This window comes from Dermacentor silvarum, chromosome 7 (assembly GCF_013339745.2).
Source record: "Dermacentor silvarum isolate Dsil-2018 chromosome 7, BIME_Dsil_1.4, whole genome shotgun sequence".
Taxonomy (NCBI): Eukaryota; Metazoa; Arthropoda; class Arachnida; order Ixodida; family Ixodidae; genus Dermacentor; species Dermacentor silvarum.
In genome coordinates this window covers 96790765-96816372 of record NC_051160.1, presented here as the reverse complement: position 1 = coordinate 96816372, position 25608 = coordinate 96790765, and the positions used below count along the sequence as shown (strand labels likewise).

General features: G+C 43.5%; 1 protein-coding gene across 9 annotated transcripts in view; it reads left to right on the top strand.

Moving 5' to 3' along the window:
- LOC119458301 (uncharacterized) overlaps positions 1–25608 on the top strand; it is a 125255-nt gene that overhangs the window by 18285 nt on the left and 81362 nt on the right. For 3 of the 9 annotated variants that reach the window (XR_007467958.1, XM_049671041.1, XM_049671045.1), the window contains exons 2-5: positions 3417–3485; positions 15935–16071; positions 16135–16214; positions 20993–21073. The exons of 1 other annotated variant lie outside the window; for it this stretch is intronic. Coding sequence is in view for 7 of the 8 variants with exons in the window: in XM_049671041.1 (XP_049526998.1) it covers positions 3417–3485; positions 15935–16071; positions 16135–16214; positions 20993–21073 (367 nt within the window). In the remaining variant the exon portion in view is untranslated. Of the gene's footprint in view, positions 1–3416; positions 3486–15934; positions 16072–16134; positions 16215–20992; positions 21074–21732; positions 21900–25608 lie in introns of those variants that run through there. 5 more of the 9 variants (XM_049671042.1, XM_049671046.1, XM_049671047.1 and 2 more) reach the window with 4 other exon arrangements.

Sequence of the window (25608 nt, the reverse complement as noted above, 5' to 3'; positions counted from 1 at the left end):
AAATTTGAGTTCATGAAGTACGTAGCAAGCGTCGTAAGAAAGTTGCCACCCCAAGGATTGACCTAAATCTGGATCGCCGCGCCATTCGCGAAGTCACCCACATGAGAGTGCTGGGCTTACTTATAGAAGATAACGGCAACGTCAATGCCACAATTCGTAGTTTAAAACCAACCGTTAAGAACGTGGCACGCATGATCTGTCGAGTGGGACGCAGCCGCAACGGTCTCGCGGAGGACGAAACTATCAGGCTGGTGCTAGCGTTTGTGATTAACCGCATCACTTACGGCCTCCCTTTCCAAAACCTCAACAAAACTGAAATGAGGCAAGTGGAAACCCTTATCAGAACAGCATACAAATCTGCTCTGGGTCTTCCGAACACAGTCAGCACGGATTGCCTAGAGCGGTTAGGTATTTACAACAAATATGAAGAACATGCCGCCGCAGTTCTGATACCACAAAGAGAAAAGCTGAGCTCTACACCGCAGGGCCGGTCTATCCTCCGACGGTTGGGATACGAACCTCGACCCTTGTTCCGTGGCGACGCACAGACTTGTTGTCTCGAAATTTGAGGGACCACCTCTACGTCTCACCCATTCCACGAAACATGAATGCTTAATACCACGCAGGCCGCAGACGCGCAGGACGAGGGCTCTGCAGTAGCGCTTTGACAATGATCCGGCCGCCTACTACACGGACGCGAGTGCAACTACTCGCAGAGACTTCTACACAATCACCGCAACCAAGTCACTACGATAACTGCTACAGTGAAGACTACCTCGGTATGCACAGCAGAGGCTGCAGCCATAGCGCTGGCCATACGGGACGCCAACTTTATGGGTCAACCGGCTTACGTGCTTACAGACTCGCAGGCAGCGTGTCGACTCTTCATGCGGGGAATTCTACCGCCCAGCGCTACAAGAATACTGGGCTCACGCCTCGACCTGGATCAGAGCATAATGTGGTGCCCAGCGCACAACAGACTGCATGGGAACTAAAGGGCAGACCGCACAGCTTGAGGAAGTAACAACCGAGCGGCGGCCAGAACCCTATAGGAACCTCCGTCCGCAGTGCGTGACATACTGGAAAATCAGAGAAGGGAAAGACGGATATTCGGCCTTCCGCACTCCAAACTAACCAGAATACAAGTGAGGGACTGGCGTCGCATCCAAACGAACACATACCCACACATAAATCTCCTATGCAAGATGCACCCGGCGCATTACACAGACACCTGCCCGTGGTGTGGAGCAAAACCCACGCTGGCTCACATAACGGGGGACTGTATGGCTAAGCCGAGAAATATCAACTAACCCCTTCTAAGGCTGAAACACTTCGTACGGCCGTGGAAGGCACTGCTCGCAAGCGAGGACCTGGAGAGCCAACTCGCCCTCCTGGACCAAGCTCAGCGAGCTGCTAGAGCCAGTGGAGCCCTGGACTGAGGGCCCCACCCAGACCTGCCGTTAAACCTTTTACCTATTTAATAAAGTTTTTCCTCCTCCTCCACCTAAATGTGTACATACTTCGAGTTGTACGTAATGCCAGGTAAAAATATAGGGGCAGCTTCACACTAGTGGTGCGAAGAGTGGGCAAACAGCGAAGCTGGCGACCCCACCTAGCTTTACCTTGGTTCCGCCAAACTTTAACAGCGAAGCTGTTCAAGCTAACCCTGAAAAGAGCCACCTGCTACCGCAAAACCTCGCCTAGCTGTGACATCACTGCGTTGCCTAGCAACCACCTCTCAGAGCGGCGTGTTTCTCGCCTCCTCTGCGGGCCGTGCACATGTTGCCTTGACATGGGACGTTAAGGAGAAGGAAGGAGAGCGTGCGCTCGGCGCGCGCAATGTTCGGGAGCGGCAAAGAGAAAATGAAAGCGAGATAGACAGAGAAAGAAATTGTAGCAGCACCAACGAGGCAACGCGCACAGCTGCTGACGACACCGTCCGCGTTTCTCCGTTTCCCGCGTTCGCGCCGGGAAAAAGCGGACGGCGTCGGTAGCAGCTCGGAGACACTATGCGCAACCGGTTTCCACCGCCGTGCCGACATCTGCGCATGCGCCGTGATAACGATTACATATGCCCATGCGCTGACCTTGAGGCAACAGCTACATAAGCGTGTGCACGGCGGCGCTCGACCAGTAGAAGCCATGGGACGCCCAAAGATAGTTCGTACTCCCGAAGAATAGGCTGCGCTTCGCGATAAATTCTGGAAAATGCTGGGGATGACTTAGTAGTGCTTAGCCTAGCCCAAGAGCCAGGACTAGCTAGGTTCCCATCAACTCCGCTCTGTCTTTAGCATTGCGCCTCCAGTGCAAGCTACGCTAATTTTTTGTGAGGTTATGCGCCGAGACTCGGCCACGTTTTGCACAAGATCACCCCGGAATCATCGACAGCCCAGGGAGCAACGAACACTCGGTCATTAAAATATCTGGAGGTTTATAGACGTTCAAACGCGTTTGCTTGGTTTCTCGGGCTTGTAACTCCGGATCTTCTGTGAATCACCGACGTTTCGCCGCATATGGTGCGCACATTTGCCGGTTGATGGATTATGTGCATGATGCATTATGGACAAGATGCAACGATTCTCCGGCATCATTCCCTTCAGCAATCCTGTTCCTTGAAACAACAAGCGTCACATATTACAATGAGCCTGACCCTTCATCTAAATCGACACCCACGTTTACATAATCGAAAAACGAGACCAGCAGTTCAAGAACACTTTTCTGGGGACAGACAATTTCCTGGATACCGCGCGCAAAAATGCTAAATGGCGCAGCCCTCCCGTGCAAGAACTACACTTATTCCGCTTCCAGCACTTCACTGGGACAGATGAAAGTAACATGTCTTCGAAGAAGATGAGCACGACCGGCCACCAAGATAAAGCGCTATGGGTTGACTAGACGTGCTTCTGTTGAAACGCTTTACATGAAAAAATTATCTTGCTTCTGCTCTTGTGGATGTTCTTTGTCATAATAATCTATATGCTTTCTTGTAAGCATGTCAAATATTTCGAGTACATTTATTTGTGCGGAAGAGAACATTATCTTCTACTTCTTCACAGGCACGTATAGCCCTGGAACCTTTCTCAACAAATCCTCCAGCAGCAGGCTGCAGAGTGTCTCTGGAGTCAAAAGTCTTTTTTAAAGTAAAATCTCAATTCATGAATATAATATATCAGGAAGGAGATGCAGAGCAGAACGACTTGGTTTTATTATTCTCCAATTTAAAGCATCTGTCATTTGAAATACTTTTGCACCTGCATTGGAGGTTTATGGCTGATCAAGATGTCAATGTATTCATGTAGCTGGAAATGTGAAACAAAAGATATTACATTTTCAATATTCTATAGTCACTTGCTGTTACTCAGGTGTCCGTATATTTGTATGCAAACTAACAAACACTGTTTTCTACATCTTTGCAGAGCGTGTCACGCGTAGGCATGCGACATCCCTTTTATACACAAGACTGTAAAGAAGGCAGCATCGCAAAAGTAAGCAAACAATTACATTCACCTGACACTAAACGTTTCCTTGAATGGTGCTATTTCTACCGAACCTAAAGTCTACTGATAAAGCGTTTTTTTTCCGTCAATACTGACAGTTTATTCAATGTAGAGAGCGGCATATTCAAAACGAACAGACGCTTGTACAAACATTCCAGCGCTTATTGTAGACTCTACATACGATAACTTCATTTGGGTCATTCGACGCCAAACGTCCCCGACATTGCTCTATACCCACTGCGATTCTTTTCTAAAAAATTGCCAATAATTTTAGTGTACTATTTGCCGTCGCTAAGTATTTTTGCAAAAAGGAAAAACAAAACGTATTCGTGCGCTTACAGTGAATTGAATGGTGTCGTGGTGGGTGAAACCAAGGCTGGGAAATACAACGGCAGTATAGAATATCAGCAGAATGCGATGTTGGGCTAGTTGGTTCATGCTTGAAATGTCAATCCTGTTTGTATAAAATAGGGCTGTTTCTATTTAATAAATTCAGTTGTAAGTTGGCGCTCTTTCGGTCCCTTCCTCTTTCCTCTTAGTTTTGTTGCACCAGAACCACATTGCATAAAATATTACAGGAAGCGTATTAAAAATTAGCGGGGCTCGACAAAAGTAACTGCGCTTTTTTATTATCTCCCATTGGCCAGAGCTATTTTTACTCCAGGTGCGCTGTGTGATGAAGCATTGCGGCGAATTCGGGCCAAATTTGACTATTATTGCACATTTCTACAAGTTTTACAGAAAAAATACAACTGCATCATAGTTGTAATGTTGGCACTAAGATTGCCAAAAAAAGCGTTCAATTCGATGGGCGAATATTTTTGAAGTGAAAGAGGCGCAAACGTTGAAAAATGCTAGAAATGCCTAATGTTCACGTACACATAGATTGGTGATGCCATCCAAATAAGTATGCATGCTTGATATCACTTGCAAGGGTGCACTAAAGATATTTATTTCTAAAAGCTTAATCAGCGTACTTCTTGTTTTAAACGAGAAAAAAAGTTTCATGTTGAGCGTCCGCCGCGTGCATGGGCACAGGACCCTAACTCGACTTCGATGCGCCGCACACCTCTATGGGGCAACGGAAAGGTACGGCGGCCGCACGGTTGGCCTTATTGTATGCTGATTTGTGTGTTTTTTTTTACGTTTCGATATCTATTCGCCGGTTTGCTGCGGTGACGCCTGTAGTGTTTTCGCAAACGAAAGCCAGTGCCACCTAGGCGCAGTGCCGGAGAAGACGAGAGTGGGCCGGAGCTAGAAAGGGGATTGAAAGAGATGGTATGGCGGCAGGCGGGTACTCTTGTACAAATGAACGAAGTTTTTCTGTTGGCATCGGTGTCAGAAGTGTTTATTGCAAGATGCAAGTCCGGTCACCGTGACACATCTCAAGTAAGAAGCATGGAGATGCTCCTGCCTGCCCTTCCGCCTTTTGATCCACACTCGGATCCAACATCGCTGGCTGACAGATGGCTAAGATGGCAAGCAAGCTTAGATAACTTCCACCAGATACCAGATAAGAGGTGCCCATCCCCTTCCACCAGATACCAGATTACAGATATCGCACGCAAGCGCGCCATGCTGCTCCACCACGGTGGAGAAGCTGTGTACGACACAGACATGCCGTGGCGTGCCTGAAGGACCACTTCGCATTCAAAAAGAACACCGTCTATGAGCGCCATGTTTTTCGACAAAGAAGGTATAACCGAGAAGAAACGCTCGAACAGTATCAAGTACAGCATAGAAAACTTGTAGCGACTTGTTAGTTCGCAGACGTCGACAAAGAACTTGTTTGAACTACTGTTGAAAATCTGATCGGCTTCCTGAATGGTGCAGCACACTTCTCCAAGTTGGATCTCAACGAGGGGTACCACCAGCTAGAGCTGGAAGAACATTCAAGTACAGTACTGATGTTTTCCGCCCACTGGGGACTACACTCTTAGCACGGTAACGTTTATGGTAACCTATAATTGCAAGTAACGTATAACATAAAGGTTACTCGGTGACTAAAAAAACTTGATCTTTGTGTTTTAGTGAATTTCCGTCGCGGCTAGAGGTTACATGTGGCGAAGCGTATATTTTAAAGGTTACTGCAACGCCAAATGTCTTGTAACCTTTAGATTGTAACTTCTAATGGAGTTGCCATTCGTGGCTTAGGGGACCTACTGTATGGATTGGAAGTTTACTTATTATTGTGTCGTATTGCTATCCTGATGTGGTGTTTTAAGCCAGGACTAACCTATACGATATGTTGTGCGCCCGAGGGAATGAGGCTGGTTGGACTAGATTAATACCAGTATTGATACCAGTAGGGTTCTTCGGTTTCGCAATGTAAAAAAAAATTAAATCTTGCACGAGCGTATGCTCAAGAGAGACAGCAGCAATTCATTCGTCACTGATCTCTTCTGCATACGTGCCATTATAATCTAAAAGGAAGCCAAAGAAACAGTGAACATACACCGGAGAATATTGTGGCAAACGATGTTGTGGCATGAATTATCACTACACGTTTCAATGTGATGGAAAGCCCCCCGCTACCGATACAGGCATTTTAAGCTGTGGTATAAAACATAGACTTGTGTGCCTGCACAAAACCTAAAAGCAGATGCATTATGGTGATTGAATATATATTTGTACCCAATATTCTTTTTTCCCTTGTGCATCAATGCATCTTATATTCGCGTTTGTTTTATATTCTCCTGAAACGCGACACCCACTAACAGCGGGCGCACACTGAAGCCGCACATGGGCGCACGCTAGAGTAGTCTAAAAGCTCGACGACCGACAGAATCAAAGCTTCGAGCAGGCCGAATAACTAATCTGCAGGACGAGAAAGATGCTTCGTAATCAGACTTACTGGTACACTGCAACTGAATGTTTTGCCACCGCGTTTTCTTTTTCTTCTTTTCTTTCTTTTTTTGTATTTTGATGTATAAGAGGGAGTGGTTCCTAAATTACAGCAAATTTTAGGTTCATTAGAGAACGCCAGACACGCACCAATTTTGCCCGCTCACTAACACGCGAGAAAGACGCCCCTACATTCACATGACAGCAGGCGACAGCCGCTCCAGTGAGGACTCGTAGAGAGATGAAGGTGCGCTCCCGGTGGAGGCCACAATGGCGGCCGGCCAAATGAGCAGGGAGAAAACATACAAATACAAACGAAAAGCAACATCCTGAAACAGTAGAATAATAGCATCTTGATATATATGGTCCTGTGATACTTTGACGGAACTGTAGTTTGATTATTATATTTAGTTGCGCTAGATGCGGGGCATAATCAAACGCACTTCAGCTTCAGCCACACATGAGCGCCGTCATATCTCCTCTGCATTGTGCAGCTCTCGCGATGCATGCCGGGAAGAGTATGGCCGGTGGTGTCGTTTTAAAACGGTCGTTGCGCGCTTTGTTTCATCGCTTTACCCACGTTTTTACGCTCTCCGATTTGGTGGCGTGCGCTTACCAAGCGTATTGTGTGTCTGAGTCACTCGTGACGAGTGGTACAGTTACCAAAAGGACTCCTAAAGGCTCGCGCGCCGCTGAAAAGAAGCCGTGACGCCGGATGTGGAGCACTGACATGTTTGGCGTGCTGCGTGGCCGCTGCGACGAGACGCATTGCCGATGGCCAATGGTAAAGGTTCTTCGCTTACCTGAGAGTGGTGACCTCGTTTGTGTTGTGACTGCTGTAATGAATGCCGAAGACAGCAATAAATGTGACCTAGGTAAGCAATGCTTCCTGTTCAACTATCTATTTGCTGGTGTGTGTCTGTCGTATATTTCACCGTCAATTCTTGCTCATGCTCGCACTGTTCAGTTTTATTTAAGTGAACTACTTGCTTGCTTCATAAACACTGTTGTTTTAATATTTTTTATCACTATCAGTCACCGTGTTGGTTATTCTTAAATCTCAAGTTTATGTTGCACTTTTGTGCGGACGCACAACATTGACCTCATGCACGGAACTGGTGTTTTGTGCTGATATTCAGTTTGTAATCACTTGATATTGCATTTTGACTGTTAAACTGTCACATTATTGCGGTGTTTCTTTTTGTACTTGTACTGGAGGGGAGTACGAACTGATTTGAGAATTCATTTTCGTTCAGTTTTGTAATCTTTACTTTTTATTCTTACCGACATTTCCTAGACAGAAGAGTATATTCACCTTAGGCGTGTTTAATTATTTGTTCTGTGGTAGTTTTTCATCTGTTTGTGGTTTATTTATGTCTCTTTCATTACATGTTAATAGCTGTTGTTTGCAGGGCGACGCTAACACATAACTATGAGATTGTAAGATTATTTTTCTGTCGTTGTAGGCTCCACTACACAGCAAGGAGATCTGAAAATTAGCAACTGACATACTAACAGCAAAGAGACATGATTGTGCTCGAAACAGGGATGAGATCGGCCTCCTCGTGGAAGTCTAAAACTTATATGTATTTGTATTTGAACATATTGTACACGAACCTTCAACATTTCTCCTTTTCTTTTTTTCCCTATTCCTCGTGATGCTGTAGAAATTTGTGATGCCAGGCAGCGCTCTACTCAGAGGTTTTTTCATTACTGCTTCATGGCCGTGGAGAAGAAAACAGACCAAAGAAAAATGTAATTTTGCTTGTGAAGGGAGAACTTTGAGTTACCTTGTTTTGTATATGCAAATAAAGTAAACATGACATTTTCACTAAATGTTTTGTGTCAGCTTTCCTTCTCACAGCTGCTACTCGCATCATTTTCAGAATGTGGGTGCTGCCGTGTCATACCGATATATTTTTTTTTCGATACAATAAATGTTGCATGCAGAAATGCGTATTCATTCTGAATTGTGCCGCCTTTTCAGATGTGCTTTCCACTCGTGCAAAATATAATTATTAGAAATCTCATTATCATGTGATGACGACATGATACTTTTTTCAAAAAACTTTTAACATGGTCCGCAGCAAAGAAAAATGTGGGGGACGAACCTTTATACAATGCATTCGCCAGTATACAAAAGCAACATACTGTGTATTTCATAAATTATTTTGTGTCTTGCACATTTAATCCAAAATTACCAATTATGTGCCAGCTTATTTCAAAACGCACAACTGTCTTGATGCATTGTGCATTCTATACTAATTCCTGCAAGCTGCCTTGTGTAAATGACCTGCGCTGTAAAATAGCAAGGTGGCAAAGGCTTATACGTTGTTAACCAGTCTGTCCATGAATATTAAAAAAAAGATAATTTGAGACGAAATGTTGATTTCTGCTGAACAAGTTTTATAATCGCAACAGAATTTCAATAATAATCATTAGTACGAATGGCGCCAATGTTTGACTGATTAGCATGTAAATAAACAATCGTGGTTAACGGCAGAGCTGGTCAATCAGCACGCCATATCCGGTTGCTGGAAGCATTCTGCCACAGAATAGTCTGAAAAACACATACTGTGAGCATGCCATAAAATGCATTGCTGTTCCAGTTGAGATATTTACAGAATTTTGCAGTAAACATGCCATAAAATGCATTGCTGTTCCAACTGAGATATTTACAGAATTTTGCTGCAGGTTGTGCAGGAAGAATAACTGAAACAGCAACGCACTTCATTGCAGATTGAATTTCTCTAAATTGGTGCCAGGTACAATTATGGCAAATTGGTACGCTTTCAGTACTAGCTGTCTTCAATATGCAATTACATGTCCCCAAAGAAATGAAAAAGCTAATTAGTAAAATTTTCTTCCCAAATGGTGAGTATCGCGCAAATGCTGTCTGTCGCCATTATGAAGTTTTCACAGCAATAAAATGTCATTTTGTCTTAAAACCTGAATATTTTTTGGTTTTAGACAATGAGTCATGTCTAAGAAATTAGGGCATAACCCCTGCGGCCATATTTAGGAACCTTTTTTTCTGTAATCTTTCGTATAGGCATCCAGTCTTGCACGTTTTCACCCGTACGTCCTTCTGCGCACGCAGATGAATTTTGTGCATTGCTCCTTCAGCCATCCATTGAACTTCACTGCAGGGCACTAGCGTAACTCACTGAGAAGCTACAGAAAAAGTGTATTTCGGAAGATCAGCCGAACTTCAACAACTTTTTGTTAGCTACGTCGAAAGGATACCTTTTTTCGATGACATAAGCTTTTACCGCGCTTAGTCGTAAATTGCCTGCTGAGTTATAGCAGTGATTTAACCTTGACCAAAGCGCTAATGTAACGCAGCAAAGAAGTTATGACTAAGTGCCTTAAATGCCTATATTTTCAGAAGAGTGCATCCTCCTGACGTTGGTAACCGAAAGTTGTAGAAATTCGGCCGATCATTTGAAGGAGAATTTTTATGAAGTTATTTCTGTTCAGTGAGTTACGCTAGTGCATTGCGTTGAAGTTTGGTGGTTGGCCGAAGAATCAATGTCCTAAATTCATGTACATGCGCAGAAGGACGCACGTGCGAAGCCTTGCAAGACTATACCTATACGAAAGGTTACATACAAAAAGGCTACGCGTACCTATATACTAAAGGTTACTATATAGTAACTTTTAGTATAGGTACACGTAGCCTTTTATTTTATGGGTTACACATTGGTGAGAGTGTACCCTTCAATAAACGTTACTTAAATAAAGGTTACTATGTAACTTTTTTTTTATAGGTGCACAAATTTGTGAGAATATACCCCTTTAGTGAACGTTACCGTGCTAAGAGTGTAAGAAGGTACACGAGGCCCCTGTTTCGAGTCAATTCTGCTGCGGAGATATTTAAGGATGCCATATGACAAGTGCTGCCTAACGACGATTGCACCATCATCAGAGATGGCATCGTTGTCTCAGGCCACACAATTAAAGAGTGCGATCGGTGACTGCAGCTGGTGCTCAGGCACCTAGAATAGGCTGGGAAGAGGTGTGTGTTGGGATCGAAGAGCATAAAATTTTACGCTCACGCGTTCTCTGCTAGCGGAGTCAGTGCTGACCCTGAGAAAATAGAAGCAGTGGCAAAGATGACACCACCAAGAAATTCAACTGAAGTCACAAGCCTAGTTGGGATAATTAACTGCTGCAGGCGCTTCATCCCTCACCTGGCCCACATAGTTGAACCACTACGGAGTCTAACGTACGCTGGCGCAAAGTTCTGTTGGACAGAGAAGCACCAGAGAGCCCTGGATGAAGTAAAACAGGAGCTGTCAAGACCTCGCATCCTAGCGTATTTTGATGCAAATAACAAAAAAATATGTAATCACAGATGCTCGTCCTGAGGAAATAACAGGAGTGATGGCCAAGAAACGCCAAATAAAAGGGCACCCAAAATATTACCATATTACAGCAGAACATTACCGGTAATTTACAGGAGATACCCTCAAATTGACAAAGAGATGCTGGTCATCGTATCAACGATGGATAACTTTCGCATGTACCTTGCTGGAGGCAAGCTCATAGTAAAGACTGGTCTTGTACCACTAGTGTCGATAATCAAGAAACCGAGTACAAAGCTGTCAGCAAGACTTGAACACCTCAGCCGTAGACTACAGCACTGCTCTTTTGACATCCAGCACATTCCTGGAAATGTAAACCCTGCTGACAACCTTTCCAGGCACCCACCACCAAGGAAATTCATATGTGCCTAGAGAGGCAACTACAATAGAGGAATACGTTTCTTACGCCCTGATGTTTGCTGCGCCTGAAGCTTTGACAATGCAAGTAGTAGAAAAGGTGTACAAAAAATAATACAAACGCAGCTGCTCATCACAGCCCTAAGGGCTACTAATCGGACGTTTTCTGAGAAATTGTGTAAAGATGACAAGCTCAAGCCCTTCATCCAGATCAGAGATGAGCTAACAGTTGCAGACAATGATGTTTTCTTCAGGGGACCAAGACTGGTTATCCCAGAGGAAGTGCAGCTACAAGCCATCAAGCTGGCTAACAGGCGACACCGGGGAATTCTCAAAACCAAAAACTGATCAGAGAGAAGATGTGGTTCGCAGCAATTTACAGGAAAGTGTAGTCACAAATCAAGGACTGCGAACTGTGTCAGAGCACTGTTTCAGAGAAAAAATGTTCCCCTTTGTGGATGACACAACTCCCAGACTGCCCTTCGCAGTCACTGGCGGCAGATTTCGCTGGCCATCTCCCTGGCAACAAATATGTGCTAAGGGTCGTGCGTGAATACTCTCGTTTCCCTGTAGTTTCAAAACTGTTTTCAATGAACGTGACGAGTGCCACAGCATAGCTTAGGGACATTTTCTCCGTGCATGGATTGCCCTATGTGCTGAAGACTGACAGTGGTCCTTCTTTCTTTGAGCATGTATGAGTTCGCTGCATTCATTGAGCTGATTGAAATTCGTCGTCACAGGACAACACCCCTGTGGCCACAAGCAACCGGCGAGATCGAAAAGTTTATCGGAAACATAAAGAAAACTGTGAAGACGGCAGAAAAGAATTGAAACGAAGGGCTCAGTGAGTACCTCCTTAAATATAGGAGAACGCCACACTCCACAACTAGCTACACGCCGGCTGAACTCCTCTTGGGAAGGCATATTGGCTAGTTGTCGGCAATCTACAGCGGAACAGGTGGCTTCCGACACGGGCGTGCACTCTGAGGCATCTGGCGCGTATGGCAGCCGCGTGTCTATAGTGTGCGACGGCACACGCCGGGGTGGCTCAGTCAGCTAAGGCGTTGCGCTGCTGAGCACGAGATCGCGGGATCGAATGCCGTCCGCGGCAGCCGCATTTCGATGGAGGCGAAATGCAAAAACGCCCGTGTGCTTGCGTTGTAGTGCACGTTAACGAACCCCAGGTGGTCAAAATTAATTCGGAGCCCTCCACTACGGCATGCCTCATAATCAGAACGGGTTTTGGCACGTAAAACCGCAGAAAGAAGAAAAGAAGTGTGCCACGGCTGGCGATCGTACAGAAGGAATAAGGGGGAAAACCCGGCTGTGACTTGCGTAGCGGTGTTATACGCGTATGTCGCGAGTACTACGTATTGCTTACAATTTGTTAAATAGCTGCGAAAAAAGCCTCTAAGTACTACGTATTGCTTACGATTTGTTAAATAGCTGCGAAAAAAGCCTCTAAGTACTATGTATTGCTTAGGATTTGTTAAATAGCTGCGAAAAAAGCTATGTGCTTGTCCTATAAAACCATATTGTTCAAATTTTTTGTAGTCTACTGTGATTTACCGAGTCAAACGCTTTTCTAATATCCAAGAACAGGCCAAGTGCGAATTGTTCTTGTTAAGTGCTTGGTTTATAATTTCTGTTAGTGAGTTTACGGCAGTTGTAATAGAGTAACCGGTTCGAAAACCGTGTTGTGCGTTTGAAAGTAGGCGGTATTTTTCAAGATAGCTTGTGACGCGCTTTGCGATCAGTTTTTCGAAGAGCGTGTTAATACGTGATAAAGTAGTTATTGGACAATAATTCACCAAGTCATTTGCATTAACTGCTTTGTATATTGCTACCACTATTCCGATCTTGAGCTGGTCAGGATATGTACTCGATAGAACGGATTCATTGAACAAGTTTGCAAGCACTGGACCCAAGATGTCAATGTTGTTTTTGAGTAAGCTTACAGGTAGACTATCGTGACCCGTGGCCTTATTTGATGGCACAATCTTGACAGTATCTATGATTTCATCTGTTGTTATTTCAGAGAAAACAAATGTGTTTATTTGAGGAGGAGGTAAAAATGAAACAAACTCTGTGTCATGCGCACCCTGGTTGCATTGTGTAGTGGTGCCCATATTTACAAAGTTGTCATTAAATGATTCGGCAAGATCTTCTTCAGTAGTACCTAACGCGTCGCTATCAGGAAGTATACTGCACTGCATTGTTGGCTTTATGACAGAATTCACTATTCGCCAAATGTCTTTAGAATTTCCTATTGCTTTTATAATAATGTATTGTAATATTCTTTTTTACGCTTACGCATTATAGAAAGAGAGAGACTGCGCGCTGTCTTATATCGAGCACTGTAATAATCACTGTCTCTTTTTTGTTTCAGTTTATTATGCCAATGTTTGTTCTTTTGTTTGCTATGCGTATTTAGTCTGTCATGCAGGGGCAGATAAGAATCCAGAAGTACCTGGCTCTGCGTGAGCTTGCATTTTGTTTAACACAGCTGGAAAGTAATAGATGAGAGAATTTTTAATATGTTTGGTTGACATCGGCGTGATTAATTTCAGCAAAATTCAGTTCTTCTAAACGTTTCCTAGTTTTCAGGTAGTCCCACCTTTCTGCCAAGCGAGTTGTTTGAATTTTGATTTTAGAGTCATACAAGGGTACATGGATATATATCGGTAAACAGTCTGTTATGTTAAGTATATGATCAAATATAGATGACGTGGTTGCTGGGACTCTTGTAGGGTTAGTAATGTGGTTATAAGAGTCATAGCACGATATGAGATTTTGATATTCAATGTTGCCCTGATCGGCAACGTTTATATTAAAATCTCCGCATAAGATCACCTCGTTACTTGTGTTTGCTGAATTTGCTATGGTTCTTTCAAGCTTATCCAAGAATGGTTGAAGTTTTGAGTCTGGTGGCCTGTATATCACGCCAAATACAAGTTTGTGTTCGAGTTCTACAAAACGTATCTCCTATTCACCAGTTTTTGTTTTCGTGACATCCAGTTTCTTATATTTTAGTTCTGATGACAGGTACAGTGCCGCACCACCACCACTAGATTCAGCCACTCTTGGGAGGGACAGAAAGTTGTAATTAGGAATGTTTATAAATTCGCATTCTTTTAACCAAGTTTCTGATAGAGCTACGATGTTGTAGTGACTTTTAAGGCGCGGCAGTAAGGACAATAATGAATCATGATTTTTGTGCAAGCTTCGGATGTTACAATGCAGGATATGAAGCTGGTGCGAACTCAAACTGGCTTCTTTGTGGGGCGAAATACACATAGTGATTGTAACGTCCGATGCCGTGCGTGTTATTGAGTCACACAATTTTCTAAGGTAGTTCCTTGTTGCAATTTGAATAGCTCTCGAATTTTCTGTCTTCCTTGCAAAAATTTTAGACTGAGCGACCCACATGAATTTCCAGTTCTTCTCTTCCTTTTTTGCAGTGGCCCTACCTAGCAGAGCTTTGTTTTCGGGACAAAGGTGCTCGTTGATGAACACTGCATCACTTTCGGAGAACCCTATTTCGTTGGCCATGAAATGCTTCTTTTTTGCGGCGAATAACAGGGCGTCACGCTTTGTTCGCGATATGAACCTCACGATGACGTTGCTTTTGTTTTTTTCTTTTGCTGGTACACGATGAACGACGTCAATGTCTGACGACAGAATACTGACCCCTACTTTGTCTCCAATTTTTCTAACTACTTCTTCCAGCGATTCGTTTTGGTTCTGTGGGATTCCCTTTATCTCCACATTATTTTCCCTTTGTATTACGTCAGTTCAGTAAGTTCTTTCTGTTTGCTGGCCAGCGACTGTGCCAATCGTTCCTTTTTTGCATTGAAAGTAGCATGCTCTCGTTTTAAATCATCCAGTTGTTGTTGAGTCACCCGTAGTTCTTCGAAGGTTTCATTCATATATGTGACACTCTGTTCCACATCATCAAGTTCTTTTTTAAGTTCACATTCATGTCAGTGAAGTGCTTGAACAGCTCTTTGATAGTGCATGGCTGCTTTTCACTCATTTGCACCGCGAGCGATCCCAGTTCTTCAAATAGAGAAAGAGCAAGAAGGAAGGAAAGTTTTTGAGCTCGAAACGATTATAAAAGGTGACGAGTTCACTCTTCAGCTGGGCGTCGCGAAGAAATGTAGCTGCCTCGCGCAAGATGCCCCCCAATTCTATGTCTGGGTAAATACTCAAGCCGCATTGAATCCCTCCATCTCATACTATTGCTCCAAAGAAACTGATGCCCTTCGTGTGCAAAGTCAGTTGTCCATTCAGATTGTCGAGGACATACTATAGCTACCTTGGCCACTTTTCAAGGTGTAGTCTCGAAAGTCCTGTGACATGGATTCTCAGGTATCAGAATAATTCACTATTTTTGGACGGTGCGTCGGCCCAGTACAACAACACGACATTATTTTTTAATTTTTTACTGACATAGGTTGTACATAATGTGGACAAATTCATTTCATATCTTGCGATTTTCGTGGAAGTTTCATATCTACTTGTATGAAAGCTTCACCAGCTGCTCCAAACCATAATACTATCATTAAAAAACAAGTTTTCACATCAGTCCTTTATATTCTAGCCTTATTTTTTTTTTGTGTATGAGCTGCATTTTAGATACTGCGCATGCGAGCCGCCTGCAAGTTAGTTTTATTTCACCATTGGCAGAAGTGGTCATATATCGTCATTCAAAAATATGTACAGAAAATATGTACCTTAATATATACAACTAAAACATCAATATCTCACTCTATTATTATGTTTCATTTATACGAGAAAGTTTATACTCTTAAAACTAGGAAGTCTAGTATTTAGTAGCTAACAGTGACGCATTTCTTCCTGTTTCAGTTCCTGTGCACGAACGAGCCCATATGGCTATATAATAGCACCGGAGGTCCCGGCCGTGAATGTGAAGTGGATGAAACGATGAATATAAGCCAAACTGCCATTCTCCTGCTGCGGTCACATTACGAAAACGGAATGAAGTATTAGGAATATTCACGTTATGATGCATGTTTTTCACTTACATCTGTTCTTCTTTTTTACAGAAAATCCATCTACCTAAACGGAACATTTGACCAACGCGATGCGAAGCGCATGTTTCTTCATATTCCAGGTGGCCAAAAAGGTAGAATTGTTTTTTTACTATGAATTCATGCTTCAAGAAGTGTTTATACAATTATTGAAGTCCATGTTGCGGTTGATGTAGTTGTCAACTTTGTGTGCTAAAAATGTTGAATCACGTGTATACAATTAACTGTTTTACAGCGAAGCTGTATATGGCTAGGATCCTGGGGTTTTTCGCGTCCGTTGGCTGAAAATCGTCACCATCAATGGCTCATACCTCCGTAAGCACTGATAACTGCTTACGCAAACAAAACATACAATGACTCATACCCCCGAAAGGCACAGGCTACAAGCACTCACCAAAGTGAAGCAAACAGTACATACATTCGTTGCATCATGCAGACAACAAATCGAGCCGCACACGTTGCAATAAAGAACAAGTTCAAAACAAGCATCTGAACCAAATAATTGATAAAAAGGCGCTCGTGATAGCAATGCGAAGCACGTAGCGCTCCCCGCGTACGTTTACCGGTACAGAATAGACAGTTTTAGTTACACGTACGTGGAGACTTCACGTACGCAAACGTGAACAGTCTACGTACCTTACGTGCACGCCATCTGAAACGCTTTTAGCTACACGTACGCGACGCACCACGTAGCCACATTTATCGGGAAATATGAACACTGCGGTAGCCAATTCAATTCAAGATGAGTATTTCAGCCAAGCCAGTGATGTGCATTGATGCGTGCCGGTCATCGTCTCCCCAATGCCCGTTAGTAGAGTGTTTCAGTTTCACGTACGTAGAAGCCTTGCGCATGCAAACGTGAGAGTTCTACGTACGCTACGCGTGGCATGCGTGGGACGCCTATAGTTTCGCGTGCGCACCAGTCTGTTGTAGGAGGCCTTGACAACGTACAGATTGTTGTTTCCGCATACCTACTTGCACCCTCTGCTGGCAGACATGAACGCTATTTCAGCCAAGTTTGTTGAAGATGAGCCGCAATCCAAGCCAAAGCACGATTCTCGCACTTCGCAAACAACGCGGCCGTGCTACCTTGCAATTTTGCTTTCTACCAGCAATCTAAAAAAAGGCTTACACCCTTTGGGTCGTATCTTGGCCCCAAACAACAATCGTCATCTGCCTTTCTTGCGTTTCCTTTCTTGAAAACTCAGCGCTCGCTACTTTCCTGTCGAGAAAGCTGTGTGACGCTGATAACGTGCAAGCCTTTCGTGACTAGGAAGTACCGGGCTCGCAGCGTTAGAGAAATGAAATGCGGACAAGACAGAGGACGTATATTGCTTGGGACAAGATACGACCCAAAGGGCGTAAATGTTTTTTAGAGCGTGCTCCTAAGCTGCAAAATGCCTCCCAGCTTTCTTTGTGATCATCGTTATTTATCTGTGCTCTCGTGGACTTCGAACAGTGCAAACACGTAGCAAAACAGTACGATGTCTAACCACACGCACCGTCGGCGCGGTTGGAAGCGATCTTGAAATTGCTCTCGGCTATTTAGGGATATCGCGTGAACAGCTTCTACGTAGCGCTTCTACGTACGTGAAACTAAAACTGTCTAGTGTTGCGCAAGCTGTCGCGACGACCACAACCGACGTCGTAAGTTGCCGCGGCGACGACAGCTTGCGATGTAGGGTGTGACGTCCCAAGCCTTTCGTGTATAAACTAACCATCATAGCAACTGGCTTCAATTTTGCTCCAGCCCTGCTATGGGGGGTGTTGTGTAAAATTACCGTTACTCCCGTCACTCTAAAATGGCACTACTACTACTACTACTACTACTCTAAGCCACATAGCATTGCATACCCCCTCTATACAGTTGTAGTGGTGGTTTTCAACAGCTTCGCTGGACATCCACTTTCGGAGGGCCGGGATGGTCATTTTTTAAGCGAAGCCTGATAGGCTCACAAGTGTCGGCGGTGGTGGGGTCACGCTGAAAAGTGGGCCTATCCTGGCGATAGTGCAGAAAGTGTCCAAGCTCAATGGCACATACCAGGGACAAAAAATAGAGAGAAAGAGCGAGAGAAAGACAGAAAGGAAGAAAGAGAGAAAAAGAACGGAAGAAAGAGAAAGAAAGAGAAACATAGAGAGAGCGAAAGAAAAAGTCACAGCTAAGATCAGAGACACGCACGACAATCCCCGTTTTCTCGACAGGGGAAGCGCTGGTGTTGAGCGAAGCTTTATAGGCTGGCAAGGGTCGGCAGTGGTGGTGGTGCTGTCACGCTGAAAAGTCGGCCAATCCTGGCGAGAGTGCAGAAAGGGTCCAAGCTCAATGGCGCATACCAGGGATGGAAAAGAAAGAAAGAGTGAAGGAGAGAGAAAGAAAGAGAAGGAGAGAGAGAGAAACAAACAGAGAGAGATAATGAGAGAGAGAAGGGAGGAAGAGAGATAGAAATGAAGAGAGAGAAAGAGAGAGACTGAAAGAAACATACAGAGAGAAAAACAGAGAGAAAGAAAGATAGATAGAGAGAGAAACAGAGAGAGATAATGAGAGAGAGAGAAGGGAGGAAGAGAGAGAAAGAGAGCGAGAGACTGAAAGAAACATATAGAGAGAAAAAGAGAGAGAAAAAAAGATAGAGAGAGAGAAGGAAAAAGAGAAAGAAAGAAAGTAAATCCCCACGAAGGTCAGCTACACACAAGACAAGCTTCGCTTACCCCCCATTTTCTCGACAGGGGAAGGGATGGTTTTTTTTTCGTGGAATGGTCCCATATGGTTTCATAGCCTAGCAGAGGCAAATAATTGCTTCGCTTATTATGTATTTCCAGACAAACGAGTTACCACGTAAGTGACATGTCGCGCTCGAAATGCTTCAAGAGGTAGAGTAGACATTTGAGATGGAAACATCTTGTACTCCTGTGTGGTTATATTACAAAGTGCAGCAAATATTTTCATTCATCACCTGAAATATATATATATATAAGCCGGAAAGGAGCAAGAAGCTTTAAATAAGTTGACAAGAACATTGATATTTGTATGTCTGCAAACAAGAAAGGCGAGCACGAAGATTTGCATACAGCACCATTTTTTTCTGTAAATATAAAAGAAAGGTTATTACTGCGCAAATATTACATGTGTGCATGAACCGTCTAAAGTGTGCTTAAATGTCACTGAAACCCACACATATGTAGCCATAGGCTGGCCTACATATGTCTACACATGTATAACTCTGTAGAAAGAGTTCTATGTTACAAAATGTTCAAAGATAAATACACGTTTTGGTGCCATACCTACCTTCTTTTCCTGCACACTGCTTCTTTTGATTGCGAATTTTTCACTTCTATGTAGCTGAATTTAATGTTTTCATGCCGCCTTCACTTCTTTCTTGTCCTTGTGTCCCTTCGTACAACTATCAAGTGCCGCATGCGCAGTTGCACTTATCCAATGACCATGGTTTTCTACCCAGTACTCGTACCCAATGCGCCAACTTGTAAATTCGACAAGACAGCAGCAGTGAGTAGCGAGGATCTGTAAAGTGATGAAGCGGCAAACAAACATTCGCGTTAAAAAAATCCTCCTGAACGTTGACTTAAAAGGCACCTGTTCATATGCGCATCGATACTCGCAAAGCAACCGCTGAAGTTAACCTTGTAATCCGCTATGACAAAATGGCTGCAGACTTCTGGGTCTAAGCGGGAGGCCACTTGTTGAGTGTTATATACCACGTCTGCATGATGTTGCTCGTGATATAAAAAAGGAAACATTTTTGTACATATCAACATATCAAATAACCTGATGTGCTGCAAATTGTTCTTGAGCATCCCCTCATCGCCTTCTAGCAGTGTCCCCATAGCCGGTGTGTTGCTCTACAACTATCTTGTACCTCGTATTGATTTCTGTGAAAAATTTCTTGACTACTTTACCGGCTTTCTTGTATCCTTGACAGGACATCCGAGTAGCCAATCGCTTCACCCGCATTCGCGCTGACATCGGTTATATTGTCAGCAGGTATTTCCCCTTTAAGTCATATGTTCTCTGATTTCTTCCATACCAGATAGAGCGTCTGGCTTAGTGTTGCACGCTTTACTGCATGTATCGTTATTTATAACAAAGCATCTTTTCCCGTTGCAGTCGGCCATTAGGTAGAAACGTTGCTGGCTCAGCTTACACGTGGCGGCATATCGGATAAAAAATTACCTGCTCGATAATCTTACACAAAATATGGTTACTCATACCTTTACCTAGATTTTCTATTAGGCCACAGGTGCAGACATGAAACGCGAGCATAACAAGTTTCAAAAATTGCATACCTCTAGTGGCCTTGCTTAAGAAAAGGCCCACTGCCAAAATTTGCATTCCTTGTTACTCTCATTGGGTTCTTTCTTTACCCTCGGCGTTTTACGGTCCCCAGCTTCCGGTCCATCTTTTTACCTTACCACTTGCACGTCTGAGTTGGAACGCGAGTTAATTTCGAGATGTTATGCACGTCCTTCACCTGCAATAAAAGCAAATACCCTCAAAAGGTATTGCGTTCTTTGACACTGCCTATACACTAGGTCACCTGCTTGAATAATATTTACTATCTGTACTATGTTTCTTCACACATCATTATACAAGGCATGGCTAGTATAACCTGCATCTTCATAGAGGACAATGTGCGCGGGTAATGGAATGTAATCCGCCTCACTTCTATGCAGTCTGTGAAAACATTTTTTCTGTACGTTGTCCTCATTGTGGGTGCCCCGCCCACAATTTCCGCGATCAAAGGAAATAGGAGATGTTGCTTCATGCTCAACTTCACATGTTGCCTTCTTTTCTGCAACTGCGATGACCCTATGAAATTCGTTATACGCAATTATGAACACCCACTCTTTTATTCCCTTTCAGGAATGCGTGACCACCTGACTGAAGACATGCTGTATCTCAGCCAGAAGTTGAGATGTGCGGTGTTTAAGATTACACTTCAAAGTTAGTTCTTTCACAATGTTTTGCTGGGGTGAACGAACGCAACATATCCTGCAGTCACATGATACACTCATTTCTTGCACACTATTGTGGGTGTCATTGATTTACTGTTGAGAAAATGTGTTATTTTCTTGCTAAATTGGCCCCCAAAGGTAATAAGACATTCAAGTGTAATAATTAGGGCACCCTACTATCTCTCCTTTTTATTACTCTTTTTTACATCAGAAAGAAAGAATGAAACAAAACAGGTATTAGCTAAACGTTAGAAGCAGTATGCATTCCGCATTTTGTACTTATTGAACTAAAAGAACTAGTTCACGTAAACGACCGAAAGCGTGGCATCTGAGGAGATAGCTATAGTTAAAAAAGCCGCTTAATGTATGTGAGAAAAAACAGAAGCGCGAGGCTGGCTTACACTCGTCATTCTTTCTGTAATTATGTTTACTGAAAAAGACAATACTTCACAGCGATATCCCAAACTTTCATTGTCTTGCGTAAGCCGAGTTTGTACTGTGCTTTCGCAGTTCCTAGCACCCTACATGCTAGCAAAAGCTATGCTTCACACAAAACTGTTTCGAAGGACCGAAAAAGTGTACTTGCGCAAAAAAACGACAAATAAAGCATGTACGAGGCGTCGCTACCAACTATTCATTCTGCAACAGGCCTACACCTGCCAAGCCAGTGCAGCACAAGGAAGGAAGCACGAAATAAAAGCATCACAGCCGCTACACTTGCCAGGAATTTATTGAGATCCCATAGAAGAAGGATAAAAAAATACAGAAGAATGTCCATCCATAGTGTTGCAAATGTATAAAATAAGTAAGTGTATAAAGAAAGTATATTGTGTCATCGAAATATGTAGCGCACACAAAATGAGATCATTTTGTACCGATAGAGTGATATTTCTCAGACAACTACATTGATAAGCGCAATTTAAGAAGAAAGGAGAGTGTCCAAAGTGTATTTTACATATACTTACGCTTTCTGTTACATCTACGATGCTTCGATAAGGTGACCAGCTGTTTAGTTCCTCTCTCCTCGCTACTGCCATCACTCGCTAAAAAAGAACGAAAGGAGTATCTGTCAACCATAATCGCCTTCAAAGAAGACAAGGTCGGCGTATTTCGTATGCGGTGGGTTCAGTTTTACGGTTTACTGAAATTCAGAAATCGAAAATTAGAAATTTAGAAATAGAATTCTAGTCCATCGCTCGATTATTCGTCAAAGAGGCGGACACACCATGCACCAGAAAGCAAACCACATATTCAACTGGTTAACGAAAATTCTCAAATGAAATGTTTCGCTAGTTTGGTGAATTTACAGGGCGTATCGACTCGCAATGATTTTCGAGAATGGCATCGGTTTGTAAATATGTGCCATAGAGCACTGCACGGGCCGATTTTTACGTTGGGCTGCCCGCCCGAGCCCGACCAAAAGTTTTATGGCAAGACCCGAGCCCGGCCCGGGCCCGGAAATAATCTACGTTACCCGCCCGGCCCGGCCCGCCACCCCTTTACCTTAGGCCCAAGCCCGGCCCGAGCCCGGCTCGAAACCGGCCTGAACCTTGCCCGAGACCGAAAAAGATCATCGAGCGGCATTAAAGAATAAAATAAAGAAGAGAATGAAATTAATTAATTCTTATGGCATAAATACATGTCATATGCAATTATGAACACCATTTCAGTGGTCTGAACGCACATACCAGCGCGCGACGTAGTACGAATGACCCTGCCGAGGCATATCGCCAGCAGTTTCCAACGGCGCTACCTTGATGCGGCCCAATCACTTCTGTCGCAGCGCCACCACAGTATTTTTCCACGTCTGGTGCCTCACTGCAAAGCATGCGCCGCCCCAGCCGCTCGCCCCACTCAACCGTATTCTAGTACACTCTATAGCCGAAGCGCAGCCATGACCGGTCGTGGGCGCAGCGCATCGATGCAGTAAATGGAGAAAGAAAGCTTCTCGTTCCTCCGTGGTGCAGCGTAATGCGCTATTGCTAGGCGGCCGGTTGAGAACATGCGTGCGCTCATGGATGGACGCAGTGCCATATTTCTGCCGCGTGACGAATTATCTTACCAGTCATCGTTTTACCAATTCGCCTTTGAAGATTTATCAAGTCGCGAACGCGCTTGCACCGCACTGAAAGCATTAATTACATTGACTTAGAGAAGGAATACAACGTCATCGTTTGGTTTGAGGTGACTTCGGTCTTTCTGGACTTTACATTCTGTTCAAAGAGCGCAAAATAAGACGGAAGAAGAAAAGGGAAGTACACAGTAGTAGCACTGCTAGCTTCCATCAGCGCCGGGGCGACAGGTTTTTCAGAGTCGAGACACGCGAGGATAACTCGCTGCACGTTACATGCACACCACCAGAAAGTCCGAGCCCGGCCCGGGCCCGGGTCAGTGCCCGAGCCCGGCACGAGCCCGTGAAAAAACTGGCCTACCCGGCCCGGCCCGGGCTTTCGGGTAAGCCCGAGCCCATGCATGCTCTAAATTGTGCCATCCAACTCGCCGTACAAAGTGCACTGTTCTATTTACTTTAAAACCAAAAAAAGCTTTTTTATGCATTCAAGCACAAAAGTATGTAAAACGCCCATGAATTTTGTCCTGTACTTTGGGAAATATTACTTCGAAACTGGAGTCATCTTGGAAATTCATTTTGTAAATTTGCAATTTACATTTCGTAAATTGCAAGATATGCCGTATAGTAATTATGATTAATAATACATTTGTGTTAATTATTTGGATATCATTTGCAGTTGCTCGAGCGAGTAATGTGCACTCTGCGATAAAACTGAAGGACAAGGAATATGCTATGACCACGCGCGATTTTGGAAAATTCTGGAAAACCAAAAAACAATCACCCCGCATGTATTCAGGTGTACCGAAATCAGAGCACTAAAATGTGATGCATTGTTGAACAATTGCATTTTTTCCGCATTATTTTTATTATTTTCTTCGCTCCTTTGTTAGACCTTACTTTTTGTTTCTCCGCAGGCTCTATTTGTTTTATTAATGTTACTTTCCTAATTGTCTTTTTTGACGCGCATGTACGCCGTTCTCTTGCGCGTCGATACGCCTTTTTTTTACACCAAAAGGCCAGGCAGGTCTACGCTAGAGGTACTGCAGTCAATGGCGCAGTGTGGGTATTTTGAACTATATTGGCACTAATTGCACTCCTACTATTATTTTTACCGAATATGCGACTCATTATCGCTTCTATTTCGTTGATTCTTACATTTTCTGAGGTTTTGCTTCTTCTTATGGGCTCCTAAGGCGCGATAACGTTGTTTTTTGAAAAAGAGACCAGATAGACACCTAGATCCCGCGTAGACGAAACACCTGTGAAGTCGCCAAAAAGAAGGCCTTGTTTTCAAAACCGAAGCTTCCAAAAATTCGCATTGTATTAGGCTATGAGGTGCGCTTCGTCGTTTTCCTTCAGAATGTTCAAGCGCTCCCACTGACAGTCAGCGACTTAGTTTCATAAGTAGCATTTTTGCATCAGAGCACGATTCCGCATGCAACCGCAACACAGAAATGCAAAAATAGGGGTGGCGATCGAGTTACTTGTGACATCCTTTATTTCCTGAATACCTGTTTCGAGGGGCACCATCGTCATTTTGTTGTGATATGAAAACACGCCGTGAATGTCATGTCTCTTGACGAACAGCATTTATTGTGACTGGTGACCATATATATTGGTTACCAGGAGGTATTTGGCAGATGGCAACTGTGCCACATATATACTAGATAGGTAAATACATCCTCCGCAAGAAGTTCATCAAAATGTTTTTCAGATGTTCAACTTGGCTTTAATGAAATTATAGTTTCAAAGTAAAATATTGTATCCGTTTTTGAACATTACTAAATGCCATTGAGAAAGCAGCCATAGAGGTTGAATTTTCATACAGATATGTAACTTTTAAACCAGATAATTCACTTAGAATAAAAGCAATACTGTGTTGTCCTAGGGCCTAAAAATGCCGCCGAATTTTAAAACAACACGTCCGTAAGTGTCTAACTTTATAGATGTTTATTGGTAGCTCCACCTACTTTTCATTTTTACAAAATTATTGAGCGTAACGTTTACCCTTGAAAAAAAAACAGACACCGCTGTTTTAAGTTTAAGACCCGCGAAGCATGTGCGCGCACACATTATGGGGTAATGTATTTCTATCAAATACGTTTTGCCTGTGTAAAGGTGCTCTCTAAATACACACAACTATCTACAATATAAAATGCTCCTAATGTAATACAGTGTCATGCACAATTTGCAGTAAACTTAAAGTGAGAATGATGAACTAGTTTATTTCGCGTGAGTCCTGTCAAAAAAGACGTGATCATACCCCAAAAATGTGCTTCGCTGCTGTATGTATCAAGTTTATCATGTAATGCTTTCCAGGTAAACTGTACAAATACACGAAGTAGATATTTCTTTTACAATAATCTCTACAAAGTTTTGTGGAGCATAAAAATAATGTATACGTATACATTTTGGAGATTCGTTGCATTGTTTTCGCTAGTAGCAAAAGCTTA